The sequence below is a fragment of the Xenopus laevis genome, chromosome 7L, assembly GCF_017654675.1.
Source record: "Xenopus laevis strain J_2021 chromosome 7L, Xenopus_laevis_v10.1, whole genome shotgun sequence".
In the NCBI taxonomy this organism is placed as follows: domain Eukaryota; kingdom Metazoa; phylum Chordata; class Amphibia; order Anura; family Pipidae; genus Xenopus; species Xenopus laevis.
Window position 1 is genome coordinate 95780146 of NC_054383.1, and position 20448 is coordinate 95800593.

Consider the following 20448-nt stretch of genomic DNA (forward strand, 5'->3'; position numbering starts at 1 on the left):
ATGAGAATTACTTTAGGGCTTATTTATTATATATAAGTAAACAAAAGTGTAAAAAAACTGGCATTATTTACCATGCATTTGTACCCACAATAAGTGCCTCTTTCACATGAAAGTTGGCACCAACTGTGTGTGATTCAACCACAAGCAAAAGAAGCCCTACACTTATTGCCTGGCCAGGGCTAGTGATAGGAAATGTGGCTTCCTTGCACTGGAGTGTGCTGAGCCTCATTCACCAAAGTACCCGGGAGCAGACTGATAAAGAAAAGAAATACGAGGAGGTACTGTTGACAACACTTTTGGGCTTGTGCACTTAGGCAAGTGTGTAAATGTGGATTTAGAGAAATGATTTAGTTGTTTAGTTCTTTGTTAAAGTGTTTGCAGTGCACTTAGCTGAAGACTACTAATGTACTATCATGCAGGTTTTTGTTTGGTACATACCATCTTGGTTTCCCCATTCCCAGTCAGGACCACGCACCACTTTTGCACCTTGGAAGATTCCTTTTAGCACAATCCGTGGTAAACCCTGTCGTGTGCTCAGTATGACTCTGCAGAAAAAAAAGATGTAGAAGATTATTCTAAGAACCCAATGCAATTAGCAATAACAATAGCAGCCCTATGCAGACCCAAGGACAAGGGTCACACAGTTGGGAGGGGATAAGTGTTACTAGGGAAATGGTGAAAATGCTGGTTGCATGGTCACGCATGAAGTGGGCATTTTTTTCCATTGCGGCCCCATCTACATTTATAACAAACCTCATAAAAAAAACTTTACATACCATGGATTAAAGGATTACCATGAGTGTCCTAAAGATGCTTTGGTTTTAGTGACATGTATTGTGTGTCAGTGTTTTATTTGACTTTATTGTACTCAATCATTGTGTTATGACTGATAGTGCTATCTATATATATATATATATATATATTTCAAGAGTCTTGTAGCACCACACTACTGTATCGACAGCGGTCATACTTTTATTTATATATATTTATATATATATATATATATATATATATATATATATATATATATATATATATATATATATGAAATAGAAGATCAGCACTCACTATATAGCATGGTGAAAAAGTGTTGATTTTTTTCACACAATTTTATATCTTATCCAAATTGTGTGAAATAAATCAACACTTTTTCACCATACTACAGTGAGTGCTTATATATATATATATATATATATATATATATAAAATACACAAAAGCTATGAATATCTTGTAAATTATATCCTTATAAACGATGAGTTCTGATGTCATCAGAAGGCAGCCCAGAACAAGGCAGGTAAAGGTACCATTCAAGCATATAATTTGGCCAATTTAAAAAGATATCCTGTTTGTATTTCCATGCCTGAAACAAAAAATTCACCCTCTTCCCCTGATCCCCCAATTTCACAGTAATGACTGTATAGGCCCCCAGCTATCAACTGCCTGAAATGAACGGTTGTTTAGTGAACTAATAAGGGTAACGTTTTTTGGGTAATATAAGCTAGTACATATTGGCCCAGAAAGTGTAAACATTCAGTGGAAAACTATGGAAAGTAAGTTCCACAATCTTGTACAAAAGCGAAAGCAGAAAATAAAAATCACTACCTGAAATGATAGTTAATTTGCTTTTTGCTTTTACTATAAGTTTAAATCTTGGAGGGAACACTCTCCAAAAACATTGCCAGATATGTGTATATGTCTGGCCACTTTTGCCCCAGATTTTGTTTATACGACCCTGGTTCCGATACAGATGTTTGCTGATAGAGAATTTCACTGATGTAACAGAGGGAACCAAAACTAAACCCATTATATTGTGTTGTGCCTGAGCATTCTGCATTTACCCAAATAACACATGAAAAATATCATGACATGGTGTGGAATTATTGCTGGACCCATCAGTACTTTATGGATTGAAAGTGTCAGCTAACAAGTGATTTACAAGATTTTTGTGCCAGAAGAGCCAATTTCAATCCTCAAGGTCTGCAAACTGGTCAATATCACGGGAAGCTCATGCCTGCAATGTAAATTGTCTTCCATCGGAAAGGAAAATAATTAAGAACACAGCAAGGTTGGTTAAACTGTTACACCTCCCTGGTTGTACATAGGGCTTCTGAATATTTAACATTGATTTTTTTAAGACCAGAAATGTAAATTCTTAGTATTCTTAGAGACTGCAAAGGCGTGTCAAAGGAAATAAAATACACTTTTATTTTTCCATATTAAAGTAGTATGTCTGTTACAAATGGTAAACGGTGTGAGGCACATTTTGAAATATGGCAGTGTCTTTAGGGCAAGTCAGTACTGTCTTTAGGTCTGGTTCTCCCTCTAGTGGTAAGCAAAATAATGATTTTCACAGCACATACTTTATTTCCATATACACAAGAGCCCATCCTTTAGTGCTCATTTTGGTAGCTATTCCCCCCCAGTCTGGCTGCATTCATTACCAAATTAAAAAAATGTCCAAGGTATTGACCATAGCATCCTCTGCCTCTCCCTAATTTCCCTAGTTTAAATGACAAGTGCCTCCCACCTCCCAATCAGTGATGTATTTATCACACAGGTCTCTGTGCACTAAAACGGACCAACAGAAGCCAGTGTGCAGAAATAGCTGACAGCACTATTTTTTGCACTTTGTACATTGCCTTCTGTTAAATAAATCACCCCAAATGTTGACCAAACTAGAGAGGGACATCAAATTCTACTCACATCTGCGTGGGATATTAGAATTTACCTTTTCATCCACTGATTTCTGTCTTCCATTCTGTAGGGTGATTGTACACATTGTAGTTGCATTTCTACATAATTTACACCTCTGTACTGATCAGAATGTACAGTGCAGTTGTGACTACTGGGATTTACAGCAGACAACTATAAATCTGCCAAAAGACCTAGTGCACTTTGAAAGGCACGTGATATATTTTATATATGCTGCAGAGTAAAGCAATGCAAAGAAAGGACCATATTATTTCTCTAATATACACCCCTTCTCTTTATTTAATCTGCATGAAATGGCAAATATGGAAGGAGAAAGATTCTGAACAATTCCATAATTGCACCAAAAAGTTTCTCAACAAATTTTAACATTTAGGGGCAGATTTATTAAGGATTAAGTTGTGTTTTCCATGAAAATTTGCAATTTCGAGGTTTTTTTCGTGGTCAAAAATCTATTTTGTTTTTAAAAAAACCTTGACATTTTTGAGATTTATTATACCCAACCCTGGAAATAACTTGAACCTGAAAAAACACAATCTTAAACCTGTCGGGTCATGTAGGAGTCAATGGCAGAGGTCCCTTGAACCATATGAAGATAATAGCCTTCATGATGTTCAAGGTTTTTTTGGAGGGTTTTGCCCAAAAAATTGATCAATTCGAGCAATTAAGAGTTTTTTTTACAGCTGAAAACTCGATTTATTTCAAGTTTTCGGGTTTTCTCAACTAGCACTTGCTAATACAAGTTTTTCACCCATCTAGTCTTTTCTTAAATAAGAAGCTATTCAAGTTGTGAGTTAATTTGAGTCCATTCGAGGTATAAAAAACTCCAAAATCCGACCTTTGATAAATAACCCCCTTAATATGCCCAACAGGATTGTTTTCAAATACAAGCTACTGTTTTTTTTATTACAGAGAAAAATAGAAATAATTTGAAGAAATGAGAATTATTAGTATTTATGTATAACGTTACATACACAGCACCGTGCAATCATACAATATAGAATATGGCACACAGAGTAAAAGCTTTATAATAAATAAATTAAGTACAAATATACAGAGATTAAAGGGGATGTTTACTCTAGTTTTTTATTCAGCAGCTCTCCAGTTTCCAATTCCAGCAATCTGGTTGCTAAGGTTGGTTCTGGTTGCTATGTTCCAAATTACCCTAGCAACAATACAATAATTTGAATAAGAGACTGGAATATAAATAGGAGTGGGCCTAAATTGAAAGATGAGTGATTAAAAAAATAACAATAAATGTATAGCATTTCAGAGCATTTGTTTTATTAGATGGGGTCAGTGACCCCCATTTGAAAGCTGGTAACTGTCAGAAGAAGAAGAAAAATTATTCAAAAACGATAAATAAAGAAGAAAAATGAAGGCCAATTGAAAATTTGCTTAGACCTGGACATTCTATAACGTACTAAAAGTTAATTTAAAGGTGAACCAGCCCTTTAAGATAAACTAATTAATTAATTATTTGCTTGAAATGGACTCAATTGGAATGGCCTTCTCTTAATTTGGGGCTCTCCGGATATTGAGTTTCTGCATGACACCTACCTGTATTTCTAGAACCACAACTGAGCACCTGCAGCATTTGTGAGATTATGTTGTAGATTACAGTTTAGCACCTAGAGGGCCATTTACTAATTTTCAAGGAGGATGGAAAAAAAATGCGAGAACTCCCAGAAAGCTATCTTATTTATGGGAAGACTCAAACCAAATAGTCCCAATCGCATGAGGTGGTGACTAGTCTACAAAGAAAATGGGACATTTAATTGGCAGACAAGGAAGTAGTGAAGCATATTAATAAGTATCCAGATATGACAGCACGTGGGGCAAAAAGGATGCTATAGTACATAGCCATTAGTACATAGCCATTAGTGCATAGCCATAAGTGCATAGCCATTAGTGCATAGCCATTAGTGCATAGCCATTAGTGCATAGCCATTAGTGCATAGCCATTAGTGCATAGCCATTAGTGCATAGCAGTTGCTTCTGTAAATGGTGAGAATTAGTTAGGAAAGGTAAACAAACAGATAAAAGGCAGCTTTCCATGTGATAAGTGTAGGATGTGTAGGTATATGAAAAGGGTGCGCGTACTGTATTTACTTAGATTAGGGATGTGATCCCTGAATCCTTGGTGAAAGATTGGGCCGAATACTGAACATAATCCTAATTTGCATATGCAAATTAGGGTCAGAAAAGGGAAAAAGTAGAAAGAAATCTTCTTTTGTGACAAAGTCATGTGATTTCCCTACCTGCCCCTAAATTACATATGCAAATTAGGATTCGGATTCGGTTCAGCCAGGCACAAGGATTTGTCCGAATCCAAATCCTGCTAAAAAAGAACGAATCCCGAACCGAATCCTGGATTCGGTACATCCCTAATTTAGATGCGCTTTTTTGGCACATGAGCCCTATTTGGCCCCCACTCACAGGGCCAAATCTGTCTGACCTGATACAATGTGGCCTCATAGATGTGATATCAAGCCAAATTTCGACCCATTGGTGGACCAATAAGGGAGGGACATAGGGACCCGAGTCTGCAGCTTTAATTGCCACATGTATGTCCAACTTTTAAAAACCTTCCCACTTCAATGTTACTTAAGTAGTAACTGTTTGTAGGAATAAAGGTAAAAACATTTTATCATGTACCACAGAGAAAATATACACCAATTGAAAAGGAGTATTGTACTAAGCCTATAACATGAAACCATAAATGGCTGTGGATTTAGATCTCTTCCCTTTCAAGAATATCAGTGCTTTTATTATGGTTTGGCTTGTATGATTATATAATGAACTGCCTGAGGCACATGCATAGCAAAGCCAACAGCATATTAATTAACAGAATTAATTAGCTGTGAGAACCAAGACCAGCAGATGGGCTCACCCCACAGTCATCTGTGCAGAACAGAATATCATTTCTCTGCTTTATCCCATATAAGGTAGTACCTTTTATACTTATCATAATATTAGGAACCACTAAGATCATATAAGGATATAAAAGTGCAGAATTACCATGAAATATAGGTCTTCTTCTTAATTTTTGTAGTTAATAACCCCATATATTTTACACAGTCCCAGATTTGACACTATTTTTCATAACCATTATGTGGCTCTTTAGGTCCCTATTTTCTAGGTTGCCTTTTGATGTGTTTCTGTTTGTTTACTGGCAACACATCGCACAGCAAGATCAAAGGTTTCAAAGGATTAAAGGGTAACAAAAGACACATTAAAATGCTGTTTTTAAATTACTTTATGCCATGCTGATGTTTGAAATTCTCCGGAGAATTATAATTCACTAATTATCAAGCTTCATAAAAGTTCCCTGCTAAAAAAAAAATGTCACCCTACAATCTGAGTCACAGGGCTGAGTCTGTTTCTCCATAGCTCTGCCTTATCTCAACAACTTAAACAAATAAAATATACTGTAGATATGGGATCTGTTATCCAGAAAGCTCAGAATTACAGAGAGGCCATCTCCCATACACTCCATTGTAATTAAATTATTAAAAGGTTTCAAAACGATTTCCTTTCTCTCTGTACGGACCATCTCCCATTTTAGCCAAATAATCCACATTTGTACTGTAAAAAATGTATTTTTCTCTGTAATAATAAAACAATATCTTGATACTTGAGCACAACTAAGATATAATTAATCCTTATTGGAAGCAAAACCAGTCTTTTGGGTTTATTTAATGTTTACATGATTTTCTAGTAGACTTAAGGTATGAAGATCCAAATTACTGAAAGATCCATTATCCAGAAAACCCCAGATCCTGAGCATTCTGGATAACAGGTCTCATACCTGTAATAAAACAGTACGTTACACTTCATCCCAACTAAGATAGTTATCCTGATTGGAGGCAACACAATCCTATTGAGTTAAAATAATTGATATTTTATTGAATTTACAGCATGATGATCCAAATTACAGAATGACACCTTATCTGGAAAAACTGGAAAAGTCCCAAGAATTCTGGATAACAGGTTCAATACCTGTACCTCTACTTACTGTTAAGGATAGCTTTTCCTAATATATATAACAATATTATACCTCGGCTAGATCATCTGAAAAGTAATAGGCAAATATTGTAGGACAACTTGTACCAGATATAGATATTTTATAAGTTTCCCTGGATACTGATCACTGCTGCAGTATAAGGTTGTCACATGGGAGGTTTTGTTTCCTGTTTCAAATAGTTTCCTGCGCTGGCAACAAAGGGTCCAAAAATATCTTTCCATTGCAAAGCATGGGAATCGCCAAAGGCAAAACATCCCATGTAATGTTACCCTAGCAAGCACACCTAAACAAGTGACTGCATTGTCACCACTGTGTAAGTTACTGCTGTAGTGCAAAGTCACTCTTTGGCTAAAAAGTTGGTGTGGTTGCTATACTATAGCAGTGACTTGCCTCTGGCATCAAAAGTCCTAATCGGGGGCAAAATGTCAGTTAATGCCTAGATGAGTTGCCTATGGGAGAAATGGGAGTTTTAGTACAAATGGTTGTTAATTAAATTAATAATTTCTTAAAATTAAAATGCCCTTCAGTTCCTATTATTATTAACACTTATTTATAACAATTTAGAATGAAACCATGTTGGAGAATTCAACCCTAAAGTTAAAAAAACCCTACACTACATAGACCCCCCTCCCCCCAGCCTAAGTGTTACCCCGGGCAAATGCCTCTAACGTTTTACTTAACCCTTGGTGCAGATTCAGGCATTGGAGTTCACGGGCGCCATCTTCAGCTGCTTCGGTAATCTTCGGAATGAGACTGGCACTTCAGCAATTTTCGCCACGCTGGTCTCATTCCGAAGGTTTCCAAAATGAAGAAGATGACGCTAGTGAACTCCGATGCCTAAATCTACACCGAGGGGTAAGTAAAACGTTAGGGGCATTTGCCCGGGGTAACACTTAAGCTGGGGGGGAGGAGGGATGGGGTCTATGTAGGGTAGGGGGGTATGGTTTTTCAACTTTAGGGTTGAATTCTACTTTAACAGTTAGAATACCACATTGGGTCAAATGGATTGCAAATGCTGTAAGCACTGAACCTTATGATTATGCAATTGGTTTCAAGAAATGACTATTGCATGCCTTATGATTTCTTGGCAACAACAACAAAAAATAAAGCATGATACGGATGTACATCACATGGGTAGGAAAACAAATGTTTCAGCACATGGAACCAAGAAAAAACCCCCAACAGAATGAAAAAAACAAAGAACACTGGGTCACTTTATTAAGTGTTAAAGATATACTGCATTTTCAGAATTCAAGGAAACAAAACTATTAACTCATGCAAGGTGGCCACTGCTGAAACAGTATATACCTTTACAAATGAATGTTCTCTTGGTTTTGTACTTACGGTCGGGAATGGGCAGTCTCGTATCTCTCGAAGATATGGGACAAATCGTGCTTGTTGTTCATGTAGCACTGTGTGCACAAATCATAGTCAAAACAGACCTTGCACTTCCATCGCATGCCGCGGATTCCATGCTTCTTGCAGCAGTCGCAGATGATGTTGGGATGGCGGACACCTAAGGCACAACATAACTTCTGGTTAATAAGTTAGTATAGTCTATACCAGCTGGATATGCACACTCAATAGACTATGAACCAAAATAGACTATGTCCCTCTGCTTGCTATTTCTCAAGTGATACGTAAAGGAACTCTAATGCTAACAAAAGTATTAACAAGCATATTGAAATACAGTTGTCATGAAAGTTTTTGTAAAAAGTTCAAAAAAGAGATCACGAAAACATCTTAAAACAGATTACTTGCTCGGAGTGTGTGGGTGTTTCCATAAAAATACTGGATGCATTTTGTGGCCCTTCTTTAATCTTAGCTCTACATACAACCTTGGCCTTCTACTTCATTATCCTTGGCCAGATGCTTATTTAAGGTACTGATATCAGAAATATCAAGATAATAACTTGAGATGTAGGGAAGCTATTTATGTTACTTTCATGGAAATCACAAGTCTGCCATCACCAAGGCATGGGGCCCCAGCTAACTGCCATCTGGTCACCCCCCCCCCATACCTGACATTATGCACAGGTTCTAAGATTATCAAAACGGCACACCCCAACACCATTCTCATAACATGAAAATGTAATGGAGATGTGTTCTTACCTTATACTATATATTGTTTTTTGAGAGAGATAAGCAAAATTTCCAACTAAATTATATAAGGTCCAAGGGTTACCTGTGTCAGCAAGTTACTTGTTGGATCCCTCCTCAATTGGGCTGAGATTAACCGATATTATTTAGTTAGAAGAGGGCAGCATGAGTTTGGAAGAGTCTGTCTTTGCCCAGTCTATTTGTTTGTGACTAACTGATACCACAGGTTAGAATCATCTTCCCCCCTTACTGCTTATTAAACACAACAATGACTCTAGCTCTGCTCCTTCCTACCAGCTAGTGACCTGGGTGTATAAGCACAAGCACAAGGCATTTCTCTCACCCATTTTCATGTTGTGGTAGGCCTGTTTCTGCCTTGGGCAAGGCCTTGCCTGGAGAAGTATGAGTGTGGAAAGAACAAATGAGGACACTGGGAAAGCTTGAACTGTGGCGGATTTGTGGCAGGTTAAACTGCAACTGCCAGAATCCACTGACTGCAAACATGTGTAACACAAATTATGTTTTCCAACACATCTATAATAGAGCTTAATGTTTTTGCTATAAATCTGCTGAGAAATCTCAGTCACTGATGATGGTGATTTCTTCCCTAGGAGAGGGATTGAACAATGTATTGTATGCCTTGTACATTCTAGGCAGGCAAGCAATTACAGAGGAGGACAAATCTTTTATCCATCTGCAACTGCACTGAAAATTGTAAATACCGCCTTAATCCTTCTTCAGGTTGTACAGTGGAGATTAATCCTGCTTGCAATTAGCTAATAGAAAGGAGAAGCTGGGGTACGGTTGTGGGGCTTTAATCTGTTACTGGGGCTGACAGAGTGGGGCAGCTCCTGGTCTAGGAGGGGTGGGGTTTGATGATGGGGCATATTAAAGAATAAATAGATGTATTTATCCATTTCATACATACTGTGTATACAAAAATATGTACAAAAGAATCCTTGCTCCATTTTCACCTTAATATTGTTTGCAACTTGTTGTCTTCATATGCCCATGTTGTACATACTACAGATACATAGATTGTATAATATCACTCATGAAAAAATATTAATATTTTCATAATATAGATTCCATCCACTAGATGGCACATATTGCATTTTACACACAATTTACAGGCAGACATTTACAAAGCTTTCAAAAAAGTGCCTAGTCCCCTTTTTAATTTAGCATATGACATTTAATTCATGATAAATTCCAATCCTCTAAAAAATTTAAATTCAGCTTTGGTGTGCACAAATCCAGGATTCAACCAAATCCCAATAATTTTTGTAGGATTAGGATTCGTCCAAATCCTTAGCATTCAGCCCAACTGAATCCATAACTTGATAGTATACTTTATAGCTCTAGGAAATGGTGTATGATAGATGGAGAATTTTCTTTTTCTCAAATATGATTATACAGATGAGGTCTTGGATTCTGTTCAGTCAAAATTTTTCTGTCAAATCCATAAATGTTGGAATCAGTGGATCCTGCATTTCCCTGGATTTCTGAGACAGGCAATGCTAGGAATTCTTTACATAACTTGTACAGTGCCCAGGTTCTCATCTGAAAATGTTGCTTTAAAGTTCACAACTTCCAGTTGAGATACATAATGAATATGGAGTTATTTAAAAAATGAATACTCCAAAACCAGACAAAAAAATGGTTCATATATTAGCCCTAGAATTCACCTAAAGCCACAAAGCATATGAAATACAAAACAGCAGTGTATCTTTACTAGGAGACCAGTAGCGATCCTAGAGGGGGGGGCGGGCCCTAGTGCGTGGCGCGCAGCCGGGCCCCGCCCCCTCCATTCGGCCGGATTTTCAGCGGCGCATGGACTGCCGGGGGGCCCTGAGGGGGTGCGGGCCCTGGCCCGCTCGCACCCCCTGCTCCCCCGGTAGTTCCGCCACTGTACTAGACACAAATTATGATAATTTTATTTCTGGTATTATTAAATTATATATTTGGTGAAGTTGACCTCAGGCAGTAATGTAAAAAAATAAACTCTTCAGTTAGCTAGATCACCAATGGGTTTGTATTGTTAAGTTTAAGATTAGATACTGAAAGTTATTTAATCTCTGTTGTTACAAAGATCAAGTTATCAGGTTCTAGTAGTAGAGGTCAGGTGTAGATCAGATATCGCTAAAAGAGAACATTCCAGTGACCTAGAACTTCAAGAGATGTCATGGTGGTGAGCAATTTCTATTATATACCGAAAGCCAGGTCTGCTTCAAAGGAGCTGGTCTTCATTTTAAGCATTTGCATTTCAAATGGAAGTGGAATGTGAATATGTATATCTCAAAAATCAACCCCACCCCCCATTTCTGATTATGTTGTATCAAATGGTCTTAATTGACTGCAAAATTGCATGAACATCTTAAGAGACAGGTTACTTCTACTGATGTAAGCTTGAACTAGTGTTGACGAAGTAAGAACCCAATGCAGTGTGATGGTCACCTTTTCATATTATGTTGTTTACTTTCAGTAAGTGTGTATACAAGATAGCTTTGTGACAATAAAAATAAGATTTATAAAGAACAAGAATGGTCATGTTAGTCTGAACATGGATTCTAGAATCTAAAAAACAAATTTGCTGTATTTATGCTGAAAACCACAATTTCGTTACCTGTCTGAGCATTATCATACAGCAGAAGGTCATACGCTCCCTGGAAACCAGTTCGATAATTAGTTCTGGTGCCATGATCCCATTGAACAACTACTGTTTTATCGGGAGTGGTAGGGCTTCCTTGACGTCCGATCTCTACCACTGTGCCCATGCTGCCTTCACCATTGTCCTGGTTAGACCATTTCCAGTCTACTCCTCTCACCACGCGCATTCCCACTTGCATTGCTTCTGAGGTGTCGCTGTCCATTTCACCTTAGTTACTGAACTGCTGCAGGCATTGAAGAGAATTCCTGATGGAGTAGAGAGCCTGGAGGTTTGATGTCAACAATAAAGCAGCCAGGATTATCTAGCCCTAGACAGAAAGATATTGGATAATGAATATAATATCAGAATATGGCACACATTGAAGCAAAACAATACTTTTAATTTATAAATAAAGTAAATTATCTCTGGCATGAAAGTTGACACCAATATGACTGCAACTGCATAAGGTCCCATAAGCCTTACGTTTACTGAGCGGTTACTTATTTCTGCTCCTGTAAAGTGCAGTTACTTTCAGGTGACAGTCAATTTGAAGTGCAAAATTCCAAACAGCAAGTGTTTTCAGACAGTATGGTGATTTTGGGATATTTGGCACCTCCTCCTGAGTCATCAAAAGACAAAAGCACCCGAAATCCCACCATATGCCACTTCTCTAACCCTCTAGGTGCCATTGAGAAAAAGGTAATGGCAAATATGTAAGAAATCAAACATGAAAAATAATTTAGTCCATCACATGGCTAAAAGCCAAAAGCATCCAGGCATTCAATCTAAAATGATGTGTCCTTAGTTGTAACACTCACTGCTGAGTTCCAAAATATCTCCAGAAGCAATGTGAGTCCATGGGAGGGGGAATGTGGGGAGTGCAGTGACATCTCTAGAAAGTGCAGAATGGAAAGTGAAAGTAATTGTCTGCCCTACCTCTATGCCTAAAGCATAGAGGAGGGGCAGGCAATATACGATTGACAGCTGAGACTTAAACTAGTTTATAACAGGTAGGGATGTTTTAACAAGAAAAAAAGAAGAAGCAGCGTTTCATGTCTAAATTGAAAAGGAATTTTACTATACAAGTTTTTATTTCTGGGTTTAAGAGCCGAATTTCTGCTCTCGGCAGTAGCGATGTGCCTCCCCCTGGACCTCTTCCGGCACATGAAAGGTAACCGCTGGGGGGATGCATTGCAGGAGCCTCAACAGACGGCCCCTGAAATTGCCCTGGTAGAGTGCCCCCATACATATCCATCTCCCAAAAAGCCCCAGCTTCCCCAATAGATCCTAAATGCAATAGGTCCTAAATGCAGAGTTGCATGGTTGCTGTGTTTGGCTATGTCACATCCTATTACAACAAAATGCATCACAGCAGTGGAAGCAACCCCTGCAGCACAACGATGCATTTCAAACCTAGGCACAGGGTATTATTTCATGTTTCAGTTGCAGCAGATGGGAAAAGATCTTGTGTGGGGCCTCTTCTGTAAAACTGAGGTGATTTCTTTAAGCCCTCAAAAACTGTATTAGGTTTGTATTTCAGTATACAGTTATACAGACACATATAGCATGCCATAATGAATGAAACAGAGCCCACTAGATCAGTAATTCAGCAGCTTCTGAAATGTAGCAGTCAAGCTTGAAAAATCTCAAGATAATATCACATTCCTGAGGCAAAACCTTAGGACAGGATTTGGTCTATCATGGATTCCCTAAGAAAGGGCTACTGTATATCTCTGGCAGGGTTTGTTATGTACCGCTAGAGTGGAATGGATCCCTCAGATATTTATGAAGTCACTCTTTAAAAATGTAAAACTAAGCAATAAAAAATGCCACACAATTAAATTGCATTTTTACTCATGTTTTACTCATGCCTCACATATGTATAATACACAATGCACAGGCCTTGCCCTTTTGTGACATCTCTAATGACATTACAATGAATTAGTTATGTTACTGTTCTATTAAGGTTTACATACTGTAGATGGTAGTAACAAGAAAAACTGGAATGCAGTGTTTCGTCACTTTCGGTAAGATCTTTCCTCCAGTTCCAGAAGGTGTTTTTTTGCATATATGATATGGGAGTCTCACTACATTTGCAAAAAAAGTCAGACTTATGTCCTACCTTTACAAACACTGCTATAAGAGCATATTGAGCTCCAGAAGTGCTGCTACATTTGCTCTGACGTGCATAGCTTGTTGCAGGATTTCGACCCAATACCCTTCAAAGCACATAGCTAAAAGTAAAGTGCATTTACTCTGCACTTACACATATAAATTTAGAACAATATCTTATGACTGTTCCTAGAAAAGCCTAAACCGGGTGAGTCATTGCTCTGTTGATGCCGACAAACAAGAAGAAAAAATGGCTTGTCTCGGGTCAGAAAGAGCTGACACAGGTTAGCGTAAACCAGCATTGGTGCATGCACCACTCCAATATTTCACTCCTTTTATCTTACGCAAGATAAATATCCAGCAGTATGAAAGTGTGTTACCGTTGTTTCCAGTTTTCGGCTTTAATCAACAATCAGTGGAGTCATTAATGAAGTACACAAATACAAATGAAGAAGAAACTTCACATATAAAATTGAACCCCTAAGAACCCTTCATTGCACACTTGCTTTTGGGGCATAGCAGCACTGTACCTTATACTGAAGGGTGGGCACAAGGCACCAATGTTCTTACCCCCTTAAATTCTGTAGTGCAAGGACCTGTGCTCTGTCATTTGTAAATTAAAGGGGTTGTTCACCTATAAATTAACTTTTAGTATGATGTATTGAGGGATATTCTGAGACAATTTGCAATCGGTTTCCATTTTTTATTTGAGTTATTTAGCTTTTATTTCAGCAGTTCTCCAGTTTGCAATTTCAGCAATCTGGTTGCTAAATTACCCTAGCAACTATGCATTGATTTGTATTAGAGATTGGAATATGAATAGAAGAGGGTCTGGAAAAAAAAGTAGCAATAACAATAAATGTGTAGCTTTACAGAGCAATTTTTAGATGGAGTTTTAGATGGAGTCAGCTATCCCTATTTGAAAGCTGGCAAGAGTCAGAAGAAGAAGAAGGCAAATTATTTAAAAACTATACATAATAAACAATGAAGACCAAGAAAAAAGTTGCTGAGAATTAGCCATTCTTTAATATATTAAAAGTTAACTTAAAGGTGAACCGCCCATTTAATCCTTATATGTCTACTTTACTACTCCTGTGGCATTTGACATTTTAAAACTAAATTACAGCAGAAAGAAATCGAGGTCACACTGGCATAAGCCAGTTTTTCAATTTGCAAACTGAAAGCAGTGTTTATCCATTTCCTTCTTCTATGTCTGTGTGTCCTAATACAATGTAACGGGATTCAGGTCTCCTCTAGGTCTTTTTATCAGTATTAATCAGCTGGCTTGCAACATTGTTTCAGGAAACAGAGCAGGAGTGCACACAATGTAAAGAGCCAGACGAATACTACTACTACTACTACTACTACTACTGCAATAAATAAATAAATAAATATATAAATAAATAAAAAGACCCCTTTAAACATATGTGAATAGTAGTTACCCTGTTCTAGGACATATTACATTAAGGACAACAAAGAAGGGTCCACCTCAATTCAGGCGCTTTCACATAACACTTTGTCTTATCTGGATTCAAGCTTGGTGTCAATATGCCCTATGGAAGCTAGCCTGGCAGTTTTGTTACCTATATACCCTGTTCACCCCTGTCATGCTGAAGGACATGATTCTCAAGCAGATGGCTGGCTGTCTAATTATGTTGCTTTTATAGTGCCACAAGGTGTGTCCATATGTATTGATGACATCACTATAAGTGAATGCTCATTGTGTGACATAATTGCATGTCTGTAGCTGTTTGTAATAAAGTCGTGCAACTGTGGAATCTTACATTGGAGACCTGCTGGAAGTTATGAATTTTTTTTTTAACATACACCCAATACGAAGAAGATTTTCTACTGTTTGCATTAACATTCCGACACAGCTGTAGAACATTACCATAAAACATCTGCTACAATTAAGCTCCTCTAGTATTGACAATGTGATAAATACCGCTGAGTAGCAACAGCTGGTAACTTTTTACAGCTTCTTTTTTTTTTTATATAGACTGAATTATTTGCCTTCATCTGACTATTTCCAGCATTCAAATGGGGGTCACTGACCCCATCTAAAAAAATGCCCTGTAAGGCTATAAATGTGTTATTTGCTACTTTTTATTACTCTCCTTTCTATTCAGGCCTCTCCTATTCATATTCCAGTCTCTTATTCATATGAATCAGGTCCGGACTGAGAATTAAAATAGGCCCTGGCATTTCAGGTACACAGAAGCCCAAATAGCCCACACAGAGGCCCAAACAGCCTCCACCAGCCCACTAAATACTGACTTTCTATGGCATCTTATTGCAGCCCCTCTGGCATTTGCCAGAACCCACAGATTGCCAGTCCGGGCCTGATATGAATGCATGGTTGCTAGGGTAAGTTGGACCCTAGCAACCAGGTTGCTAAAATTGTAAACCGCAGAGCTGCTAAATCACTCAAAACCCACAAATAATAAAAATTAACACCTAATGCAAATTGTCTCAGAACATCACTCTCTACATCATACTAAAAGTTTCATTTTTAAACACAAGTCCCATGAATTCTAGGTAATTAGTAGACACCAGGCATGGTTACCTCAGATGTAGCTGATCCGATGGTGTAACAGAATACAAAAATGAATTGATCTTAAGGAAAAATATGTTTAAGCAGATTTTTTGCTATTTATTTTATGCTATCAGGATTTGGAGCCCAAACTCAATGGTTTTATTGCACCATATTTATAAAATGGGGGTCAAATTTCCTGAGCCGAGAGCCAATGCAAATGAATCCATCTCGTCGAGATATTCTAAATAGTCAAGGGACCCCGCTGAAGTCGCCAGCATCTATGCTTTATATATAAAGTTACACCTATGTCAACTGTAACATGTCATCTAAAGTTATTACTATCATTGTTGTAGCTCGTCTCTCTCCCACTTCTGACAGAATGTCTGGAGGGGGGAGGATGAGTTCATTTCATTATCTTTCTCTCTTCTCTGTTTTCCTCTGTTTGGAAATACCTGACGACACTGCTTGCTTGTAAAACCATTTTCTTTTCTTGGAAAATCAATAAAAAACTATTGAAAGAGAATGGGGGTCCAATGCCATTCATGAATCTTTACATGGAGTGGCAGACAACCCAAACTTGCCTCCATTGCTTTCAAGAAGAGCCACACAAAAGTTCAGGTATGAGAGCTTTTCGGATGGAAAATGTGCTGGTGTTCAGAAAAGATTCTCCTCTAGCACAGCAGTTCTTAACCTGCGACCCCTTTCACAGGGGTCGCCAGAGTAGGCGTCCACCTAGGGCGCAGTCATAGGGGGGCACACTTTTAAAAGGAAAGATTTTTTTTTTATTTCTTTTGTTTTTTTTATTTTCTTTGTTTTTTTTAATTTTTTTCTTATGTTTGAAGGTTCTCTCCTGCTCCAGCAGAGTTTGCCCTGGGTCTGATTGTGCCACTCTGGCTCTCTCCCTCCAGATCGTAAAGACAGTTCTCCAACGAAGCGATCCAGATGTGCATTATGAAGCGGCGCATGGTGACGTCACTCTGCATAGAGAGCTGTACTGGACTGGCGTGTTGTTGTGCGGCTGTGCGCAATGAAGAGAGCCAGCTCAGCCAGGCGGTGACGGTGCAATTCTTTGTTCTGAAACTGTCTGCCTGTTGTTGTTGGAGAATAGTGAGCACTGAGCAGAGAGGTACAGTCAGATCTGGGGCAATATTTTTGGTGCTGCTGCTTAGACTTAGGGACAATGCATTGTTGGCACAAGAAGTACAGACAGGGTCGCGGCATTAGGAAGGTTGAGAACCACTGCTCATAGAACGCTATGTAATTCATTAGCATTACACACCTATAGATTGAAAACTTTTCTCATATAAAATATTGCTGCCAAGAAATAGTTTTTTGTGCAGGTGCTAAATAAACAGATATACCCTTTAAATGTAATTGTGATTTTTTTCACTGATATGTTAGGGTCCCTTTAAGGGATGTTATGCTACAGCTTGTCACTTTAGGGTACATTCATCTATTTTAGAATTGTGTAATTACGCTCTTCAAATTCATTACAAATTCAGATAGCCTTAGAGAAAATCCTGGGAATCTGAATTTCCAGTGCAAGAGTCTTTTTTTTCTAAGCCCATAGATGAAGAGTGCTAACATTTCATCTCATTATCCTCCATTACCCTGATAGCCTACGCTCCCCTCTAGCACTCAGAGCTTGGCAGCTGTACAACAGCCAGGGAGCTCGATATGTACAGAACAGTGAATGGCAGCAGCACAAATGTGCCTATTCTCTCAAGCACCTGCTACTAGGACTCTTAGGGCCACAGGCTGCTAGGTGCATCTGCATGTCCTTCATGTTACTCAACATATCTCCAGAGAATCCTTTTGTGGATTGATGGAAACTCACAAACAAGGAACTGAAAGCAGATTCAGGTATGGGATCTGTTATCTAGGATGCTCTGGACCTGGGGTTTTCAGGATAAGGGATCTTTAAGTAATTTGGACCTTAAGACTACTAGAAAATCATGTAATTATTAAATAAATCCAATAGGCTGGTTTTGCTTCCAAAAAGGATTAATTATATCTACATTTGGATCAAGTACAATGTACTGTTTTATTATTACAGGGAAAAAGGAAAAATTGGATTATTTGGATAAAATGGAGCCTATCGAATATTTACATAATTTGGAGCTTTCTGGATAACAGGTTTCCAGATAATGGATCCTATACCTGTAATAACTTAATAATAACAACTGAAGGTGCCACAATTGTGTGTACATTACATTTTTGGCTAACTAACTATATTAGAAACATTTTTTATTTTGCACATAAATACCCAGTTTTTATTTTTACCCTGAACAATTCCTTTAAGCTGATTGCTTAACTGTCACAACTGTCAATACACCTTCCTCACAGTTTTACAAAATGCTGCCTCCATTTTGTATTAGATATGTAAAACATGTGGTCCTTTGAAGTCTATCAGAGGATGCTGATACCTGTAGATCAATGATCCTCAACCAGTAGCTTGTGATCAACATGTTGCTCTCCAACCCCTTGGATGTTGCTCTCAGTGACCTCAAAGCAGGAGCTTATTTTTGAATTCCAGGCTTGGAATCAAGTTTGGGTTGCATAAAAACCAGGTGTACTTTCAAACAGAACCTCCTGTAGCCTGCCAGTTCACATAAGGGATACCAATAGCCAATCACAGCACTTATTTGCCAACCCCAGGGGACTTTTTTCATGCTTGTGTTGCACCAAAACTCTTTTTACATTTGAATGTGGCTCACAGATAAAAAAAGGTTGGGGACACCTTATGTAGATACGGAGGAGGATAGATACATATGGAGGGCAGCAGATAACCCCTCAAAGGTTTATAGTGAATGTGGGCAAAGAATCAGTCTAGCACTTGCTACATTTTAAACAACTTGCTGAACCAGATCATTGTTGGGACACCCTAAGGGCATTTCTACACCTACTTCTTGCTGATTAAAAAATGGAAAGCTATATAAGTAGGCTCCAAATAGCATGTCTCATAAGCAGAAAATTGGTGTGGGTGCTGCTGACATTCGCTGTGAAATAAGTAGGGATGCACCAAATCCACTATTTTGGATCTGGCCGAACCCCCGAATCCTTCGCGAATAATTTGGCCGAATACCGAACCAAATCCAAACTGGGGTGGAAAGGGGAAAACATTTTTTACTTCCTTATTTTGTGACAAAAAGTCACGCAATGCAAATTAGGATTTGGATTTAGTTCGGCCGGGCAGAAGGATTCGGCCAAATCCGAATCCTGCTGAAAAAGGCTGAATCCCAAACCGAAGTAAGATGAGTAAAAGCAATGACAGCCATTTGTTGACCACAGAATTTTGCTGCCCAAGATCTTTTAAAGATTCTGTTTTAAAGTAATACAAATAGAATGCACTGTTGCCCTGCACTGGTAAAACTGCTGTGTTTGCTTCAGAAACACAACTATTGTTTATATAGTGAATAAAGTACCCCCTCTTGTAAAATATATAGTGAATAAAGTACCCCCTCTTGTAAAATATATAGTGAATAAAGTACCCCCTTTTGTAAAATATAGGGATATTACCGAGGAGTTTCATGACCATATAAAAACACGAGGCCGAAGGCCGAGTGTTTTTATACAGGTCATGGAACTCCGAGGTAAGTTCTAATATCCTCATATTTTACAACTGGGGGTACTTTATTTATTATAATACACAAATTTCAATGAGTCATGTGACAGAAATGACATCAGAACTCACCGTTTATAACTGATGACATCAGTACTCACCGTTTATAAGGATATAATTTACAGGATATTCATGGCTTTTGTGTATTATATAGTGAATAAAGTACCCCCTCTTGTAAAATATAAGGATATTATAAGATACCGAGGAGTTTCATGACCATATAAAAACACGAGGCCGAAGGCCGAGTGTTTTTATACAGGTCATGGAACTCCGAGGTAACTTCTAATATCCTCATATTTTGCAACTGGGGGTACTTTATTTATTATAATACACAAATTTCAATGAGTCATGTGACAGAAATGACATCAGAACTCACCGTTTATAACTGATGACATCAGAACTCACCGTTTATAAGGATATAATTTACAGGATATTCATGGCTTTTGTGTATTATATAGTGAATAAAGTACCCCCTCTTGTAAAATATAAGGATATTATAAGTTACCGAGGAGTTTCATGACCATATAAAAACACGAGGCCGAAGGCCGAGTGTTTTTATACAGGTCATGGAACTCCGAGGTAACTTCTAATATCCTCATATTTTACAACTGGGGGTACTTTATTTATTATAATACACAAATTTTAGTGAGTCATGTGACAGAAATTACATCACTACTCACCGTTTATAACT

At 38.1% G+C, this 20448-nt stretch overlaps 1 protein-coding gene across 3 annotated transcripts in view; it reads right to left on the minus strand.

The window, feature by feature from the left end:
* Nucleotides 1–20448, minus strand: part of mib2.L (MIB E3 ubiquitin protein ligase 2 L homeolog) — a 63863-nt gene that overhangs the window by 25407 nt on the left and 18008 nt on the right. For all 3 annotated transcript variants that reach the window (XM_018224227.2, XM_018224229.2, NM_001127831.1), the window contains 3 exon segments: nt 11464–11815; nt 8082–8253; nt 439–545 (listed from right to left, as the gene is read on the minus strand). In XM_018224227.2, the coding sequence (XP_018079716.1) occupies nt 439–545; nt 8082–8253; nt 11464–11710 (526 nt within the window). In that variant the 5' untranslated portion in view covers nt 11711–11815.